The sequence below is a fragment of the Mobula birostris genome, chromosome 4 (assembly GCF_030028105.1).
Source record: "Mobula birostris isolate sMobBir1 chromosome 4, sMobBir1.hap1, whole genome shotgun sequence".
Taxonomy (NCBI): Eukaryota; Metazoa; Chordata; class Chondrichthyes; order Myliobatiformes; family Myliobatidae; genus Mobula; species Mobula birostris.
The window spans coordinates 166,183,467-166,191,395 of record NC_092373.1 but is presented as its reverse complement, the minus strand read 5'-3'; the positions used below and the strand labels follow the sequence as shown (position 1 = coordinate 166,191,395).

At 42.9% G+C, this 7,929-nt stretch overlaps 1 protein-coding gene across 1 annotated transcript; it reads right to left on the bottom strand.

Moving 5' to 3' along the window:
* Window positions 1–924: 924 nt before the first annotated feature.
* On the bottom strand, window positions 925–7,458 carry LOC140196065 (uncharacterized). The gene is made up of 2 exons (XM_072254772.1): window positions 7,307–7,458; window positions 925–5,335 (listed from the first exon to the last, which is right to left on the bottom strand). Exon 2 carries the CDS (start codon window positions 5,213–5,215, stop codon window positions 1,985–1,987), a length of 3,231 nt encoding a protein of 1,076 aa, XP_072110873.1. The 5' UTR covers window positions 5,216–5,335; window positions 7,307–7,458; the 3' UTR covers window positions 925–1,984.
* Between the last annotated feature and the right edge of the window lie 471 nt (window positions 7,459–7,929).

Genomic DNA, 7,929 nt, shown 5'->3' with positions numbered 1-7,929 from the left:
GCTCAATATTTTCAAGCATCTGTAGAATCCCTTGTGTTCATCCCTGCAGATTTTTCTTCATCACAATTCTACGGTAAATTTATGGCCCCTTAACTGTATGTTGTGACCTCTAGACTCTCTCACTTATGGAAAATGCTTGTCATCTATCCCGTTAAACCCACCAAAGTTCTTACATCTTAATGAGATTTCCTTTGATTCTGCTTATTCTTAATTACCATAAACTAACCTTGCTCTATAACTGCATTTCTTTAAGAGGTAGAGATGATGAACAATCTAACAGGAAGGGAAAAGCACACGATTGAAATACTATGGAATCAGAAAGCATCCCCAGCTACAAAGATATTCTTTTTGCATCACCTTCTCTACTCCTCACCATCCATTTCAACGATGAGCCTCAAAATGATTTCAGCTCCCTCATCTGTTTAAGAGTATAGGAGCTATCACATAACAATCACTCTTTACTTCTGGTCATTTGTTAGATTACGGGGAATGGATATGGAATAATGTTTATGAAAACTGTATCCAGGCTTAGTAAAAGATAATTAATTCATATTAATGCAATAGAAAAAGATCAGCTGAAAATTTGACCACTGTTGGTGCTGTTTTAAAATCAAGTACAGACAGTTACTGTATATATTTCACCTGGTATGTTGAGCTAAGATGCATATATTGATATTTCTAGTCCTACATTTATACCATAAAAAGTCTTCTGGTTTACTAAATACAGCACATTAATCCAAGAATTAACATGAAACTTAAGTATTTGGAACAAGAGCTATGTTCCTTAATGAATTAAAAAACACTGGTTAATACCCTGTACTTCTACAAATAACTGTACTGTTGGCTATATTTCAACATGTTTCAACACTTGTTTGCTTTACAGGTGACATTCTACAGGAAGCACAGAACTGCAAATGTTATGGGCTGCTTATGTAAACTTTATCCCTCAAATCATGAACAAACAGAGAAGTGTATCAAAAGCAGAGAATGCTGGAAGTGCTCAGTGAGTCAGGCAGCATCAGAGGGGGTAGATAAAGAATCCTTCATCAGAACTGGAAATGCGTGAAGGCCAACAGGAGAGGGAGGAAGAATAGCAGGGAACAGAGAGAGAGGCTATGATAGAGTGCACACCAATGTTGGCAGGATAGTAATTACTTTTTTAAAAAATCAGCAATTGGAAATAAGAAAGTAGAAATAAATTGAAGTGGAAACTACAGTCATTCCTTGAGGGAGGGTGGTAGAGAGGGAATAAAAAGGGTGAGGTACCTGAAATAGTTAAGTTGAATATTAACTCCCAATGACTACCACATTCCCAAAAGAAAAGTAAGGTGCTGTTCCTCAAGCTTACACTACTTGTTACTTGTGTTGGGGTGAGGTGAGAATTGAAGTGACAGGCGACTGGAAGCTCACAGCTGATCGCACAGAGGTGCCCTGCAGAGTGGTCAGCCATTCTGTATTTGGTTTCTCCAGTGTGAGGAGAACACATTTTGATACTGAGTGCAATGCACTAAGTTGAAAGAAGCACAGTTAAGCTTCCTGCATTTTCTGTTTTTGTTTTGGAAATCCAGCATTCAGCAGTTTTTTTTGCTCCAATTAAAATATATGAACTGTTTTCATGCACTGTAGGCCATCATGTGATATTCATGAGCTTCAAGATGAATGATATATATTTTTGAGTCCAAGAATTCTGAATAAAATCTTCACAAACCAGTTATCTCTATAATATTAATTTACTCTTTATGAAATAATAACTAACTACTCATTTTAACTACGGCTAGTGGGCATCATTGTCTAACAGGCAACCTACCTGGTTCCTCTAAAAAAAAAGGACACACAATAGAATGGCCATGTGGAATACTGTCACCCATTCACATATGTTAGGAAAAAAATCTGTCCATGATCGAGTCCGGGGGGGGGGAGGGGTAATCATAAAGCAGTATGTCCTATGAATTTCAAGGGTTCTTTAAATATTGCTACGCTAATTTCAGTCAATTACAGATGAAGGTTCTGGACGTACACAACACTGTGGGGACCTCATGTTCTGCAGAACTGTCCTGAATATATTTTGCTGCCTTCTTTTATTAGGCTTACTGCTCCCAGGCGTTGCATCGATAGATGCTGATCTTTTGCTCTGGTTGGTTACCTTGATTTGCTTCTCGTACTCCACAATCTGTCTCTGCAAGTGACACTGAATGGCAAATCCCAATGATTCAGGGTCAAGGGAAGCTCCATACACCTCCCAGGTCATTCCCTGTTCATCCCAGATCACATCACGGACATTCTTCGACTTCACCGTCTCTTTACTCGCATCACTGGCTGCCTGCTCTTGTTCAACTTCCACATCAATGTCAGGTTGCTTGCTGATGTGAGATGTACGTTTTGATTGCACAGATTCTTTCTTAGTAACATCATCTGCTTTTGATTGGGCTACTTCCTTACATTTGTCGTGTGAAGCTATTAACTGGCCAGATCCATCACTGTTGTTCAAATCAGTTTTAAATTGACTAGATTCTTTCCTTACATCACAAGCAGCTTGTGAGTGGGCCAATCTCTTATTGATACTGTGTGCACCTTTTGATTGGCTAGATGCTTTTCTTGTACCACGGTCAGGGTCTGGCTGGTCAGTTTCCTTTGAGATGTTGTGAGGGCTTTTTGATTGGTCAGGTTCTATAATTTGTGATTGGACAGATATTTTATTGATGACATCTTTAGATTGCTTAGTTTTCTTTTTGGGATCATGTTTTGACTGAACATGCTCCTCCTTTACACCCATTATCGGGCTGAAATTATTAATCCTGTCACCAGCCACTTGTGATGGCCCATAATCCTCACCATGATTATCCACAATGGGTGACCAATCAGATATCTCTTGAATGTCCACAGCAAGTTTTGGACTCTTGGTTGGCTTATTAACGTCAAAGTCTATTTTCAACTGGTCAGATTTATTGCAGGTATACTTTAGTTGGCCAGATTGCCTACTTAGTGCAGATCCTTGTTTTGATTGCTCAGATTCTTTGCTGCTTTTCTGTGGTTGGACTCTTATAATAGTGTCAGCAGAAATACTTAATTGACCTGCTTTATCAAGACTGTTTTGTGATTGGTTGCCAATGCTGCCATATGCAGATACTTCTACAATACAGTGTGACATGGGCAGGTGGGTGGTTTCTCGTCTGATGCTGCTATTAATATTCGATTGGTTTGACTTCTCACTAACAGCACAAGTATTCTTTGATTGCTCATGTCCCTGGTGTATCTGGCATATACCCATTGAGAAGTCAGTTTCTGCTTTGTGCTGCAAATGTGGTCCAGCTTCATCCAGTTTTGACTGACCAATGAAAGCAGCGGATTGCCCCGGTCCATGATCTAGAACTCTAGAAACCAGCGGCCTACTCCTGTTGTCACATGTTATTGCTAGCTGATTACAGTCATTTTCCTGCTTATTTTCTTTGTTACCTCTGCAGGATTCTATGCCAGTTGACTCCTCAGTGAGTTCACAAATGATATTCGATTGCTCAGCGTCCTCTGTAAAATTACACGTAATCTTCAGCTGTTCCGAGCCCTGCTGGGTGTCCGTGATGTACACCATGTGATTATTGGCCACATAGAATTTGGGGTTACTGCTTTCTGAACAGACTTTCTGAGCACTCAGGGTATCACTCAGCAAGTTCCCTGCCCAGCCAGGCACTGGGCTCTTGGGGCTGGTTGCAGTTGATTTACACTGAAAGCTCTGCAGAACTGCCTGGACTTCAACATCCCGACAGGACTTATTCCGGTTGAGAGGAAAGGAGCCAGCTGGAGACTGGGTCGTCATTGTCTCAGCATCCTTAAATTTGCACTCATCTTGTTGGCTTTTTCCTGTTTTGTTTGGCTCAGTACCCAACGTTTGTAAGGGTGGCTGCTGTTCTATAGAAAAATCGTGGATAGAGATTTCATTTCCTTTAGAAGCAATCTGTAGCCCATGAATTTCCTCAGGTAATGCCAAGCCAGTTTTGGGGATGGCGCCTCCCTCCATTCCAACTCTCAGTTGCTGCTCACAGCTTTCAGCTTCAGCTATTTTCCCTTTTCTATCACCTGATTGGCCATCAATCTTTGTCACTGGGTCACTGCCACAGCCATTCTCTCCGCTTCCTTTTTCAATGCTATCCTGTTCAGTTTTCTGGACCCAAGGATCCTTCTGGACGTCCTGGTCCAGTCCTCGCTCTTGACCTGGTTTCAAAACTTGCTCATTTCCTTTTAATTGTCCACTGTGGGTCTCCATATTGTTGGTTCCTAAAGGTCCTGTGCCCAAAGGCATTGTTTGGTGACTGTAAGTTCCAGAAGGTCCAGAATCCACACCCATGTTCCTCTGACCATCAGATCCAGAAATGTGAGTGTCCAGACCTTTTGCCTGCTGACCATTTACCACAGTTGGTCCAACATTGGACCACATACTATTAGTCCCAGGAATACCAGTGTCCACAACCTCAGTGCACTGACCACCAGTCACAGAAGTTTCTGTGTCTGTACCCTTGGTCCGCTGACCATCAGCTGTAAGAGATTCTATGTCCACATGCTTGATTTGTTGACCATCAGCCTCATGTGGTACGGTGCCTGTATCTTTAGTGCATTGACCATCACCCTCAGTAAGATCTATGCCCACATCCTTTCTCTGTTGACCATCAGCCCCAGGAGGTTCTGTACCCACATCTTTGATCCACTGCTCATCAGTCCCAGGAGGATCTATATTCGCACCCTTGGTCCACTGACCATCACACCCAGGAGACCCTGTGTCCACATTCTCTGTATGCTGATTATCAGTCCTATGAAGCTTTGTGTCCACATCCTTAGTATGCTGACCACCAGAAGGTCTCTGTTGAGAGTGCTTTATTCCCCGTGTTTCTGGCCAACTTTCCATCTGTGTGGCTGGTGCTACTGCTGACTGGCTTTGCCCAGCTACGTCCTTGCCTGCACCATCCCAGCTATCATTCCCAGCAGCTGGGGCACCTGTCTGTTTCTGTTCCCCTCCACTGGATCCATCTTGGGTGGGTGAAAATGGAGAAGGAACAGAGCTGGTGACAGCCACATTTGTCCCAGGACATGAGCCCAGAGTCTTCTGATGGTCTGGAGATGTTGGTTTCCATTGGCCGTTGCTGCAAGAGTTTCCTCCAAGGCCTTCAGTGCCCACCACCAACTTTGACACTGCCTGAGCATCCAGTTCTCCTGCTACTGTCCCCATCCAGTTGTGTGATCTTGACTCAGGATAATGTACCAATGCAGACTTTGCCTTTTGATTAGATTCCCTGTCGAAGTTTCATTAGGAACCCAGGTACTGTACTTCTTAACAGTTCATTGTTCCCTGTATCATGGGAGAGAAATCCAGATCTGAATTACATCTTGCATTAAAGGAGAGAATTAAAGACCATCTCCTCCCAACACTTCCCACTATATGCCAAACAATGTAATCAACTTTACCAAATTCAGAAATATTAGGCACTTCTTATATGAACATATATTCAAATACAAAGAATCACTATAAAGTGCATAAATAGCAGTAACATATATTTTAATGTGATTGTCAATTATTGGTGCCAAGTGTAATATTAACAACTGATGCCAATGTCAATATGATTAAGTGCCAGATGACATTGAGTTCAGTTTCAAGAATACATAAATGAAAACCACATTCTGTCAAAACTATATGTAATTAAAAAGCAAAATTGCTGATGACTGAAATTGTTGAAGCCTGAAATAAAACCAATAAATGTTAAGAACACTCTGCAGTTCAGGCACCATCCACAGAAAGAGGAAAAGAATCATTATTTCAGGTTGGTGATCTTTCATCAGAAAATTAGACATGTTAGGAAATTAGAAAATTTGACAGTATTCCCCCCCCCCATAAAAAAGACACACACACACACACACACACACACACACACACACGCAAGCTATCTAATTCAGAATGGATGATGTGAGTTGCATGAATCAATGTGTGCTGAATGTTAATCATTATGTGCATGGTCTCTCAGACACAGTCAGAGTCACTCAAAAACACACAAATAGATGTATACATGGGCAGTCAAGTAAACCCATACATGGACACTAACAGATAACATGCGCACTACACATATACACAGATCAAAAAAAGATTCACTAAATACCAACAAAAATACATAGATGTTGGGTGCATACAGTACATACATACACAATTAGGCACCGACAGATGTGTGTATGCACATAACAGAATTATAACAGAATTAGACACACAGAGTTGGACACACATGGGCATGCACATACACACACAAAGATGCATACATGCCACACACAGAGATAGGCAAAGAACACAGAAATAGATGCACACACACAGTTGGACATACTTGGGCATGTGAGTGCACATACACACACACCGAGTTGAACAGATGTGGAGTTAGTTATTTACATACACAGACACATACACAGGCATTTGAATACAGTTTAAGCATGCACTCACACACAAAGACACAATTTCTACACATGCAGGTTTACAGTTTTCACAAAAGCACACAGCTGGACAGATTTAGGCACACACACAGTTAGATAGACACACACACACACACACACACACACACAGTCAGGTACAGAATGAGATACAGGTAAACAGACACATATGGACACAGATACACATGGACGCAGGCACAGTTAGATACACATACAGTTTACAGACGCACACTGTTTGACAGGTACAGATTTAGACACAGGTACAGTTACATACAGCTGCATACATAATTAGACACGTACATATTGTGATCAGACAGGCACACACACGTTCCATGTGGTGCCCCCTTTTTTCATATTTTTCAAATACTATTCACCGTTTCCCTTTCACGTTTGGCTGCGCAAACAATCAATACCAACCCTTCGGTAAAATCGAAGGCAGCGTCGGACGTTAGTCCTCTATGCATTTCCCAGACAGTCCCACTACCGATGTTTTACACAATTATTTTCAGCCGGACTTGGAGTGTTGGAGAGCTCCAAGCGCACCAAACTAACACCAACCAAGCGTGACTCCAAGACCAATACTTCGACTGTACCTTCTGTTTCGAGATAAATCAATGGGTGGCTTCTGCAGGGGGCAGACTCGCCGGGACACTCTTACATTGGGAGGGAAGGACATAGCAATTAGCGCCAGTGTCCCGGACTCCCGAACGCCGACCTGCCCACCTCAACAGCGAGAGGAACACCGTCTTGCTCAAGTGCCCCATGCAAGTCTGCACCTGTGCAGCACAGACAGGGAGAGACGCCACTGCGGAGAACTGCGGCGAGGAATGCAGGGTCCTTCAAACACACTCACCGGGTTTCAGGTCTCGCTCCTTCTCTCTCCAGCCGTCCTTCCCGCTGCCTTTCTCTCCCACACAGCTCAGAGCCCGACCCTGCTGCATCCAACAGATTTTGCATCTGCAGCCCGACTTTCAAGTGCGGAGACCTGCCAACAAAACCAGTTTCTCCTTTATTTGCCAAAAGCGGGACGGACTTGGTCTTTGCGATCTTAAGGGCTCCGTTCACTCGGCGCAATCTCCAATGGAACATGAAGCCAGTGCGCGTCACTGATCAAGGAGTCGGGAGAAAGACGTCAGACACAATGCACCAACCGTGGCTTTTACTCCTTCCCGCTTCACCTCCACTCTCGGAGTGTGCTTATCGACTGCCTAGTGGCAGCAGTATCTTATCGTATTCTGATCTTTATGGCGAGTCGAGGGCGACTAACTGAATCGACCTTTTTGATTCCGCAGTCACCCTGTGAGAACAAATGCTGTCCCTAAAGACCTAAAACTGGGGACATTGCGAAAATGATGGAACTGCTCAATGTGCTATTAGAGAGAGTTAACATTGAATTTCAGACCACCAAAACTTTTCTGATGAAAAGTTTCAACTCTGTTTCTCTCTCCTTCCAGCATTTAGTTCCCCTGGAAGTCA

Coding starts and splice junctions, on each gene's coding strand:
- LOC140196065 (XM_072254772.1), bottom strand. CDS start 5,215: ATGGGGACAGTAGCAGGAGAACTGGATGCTCAGGCAGTGTCAAAGTTG.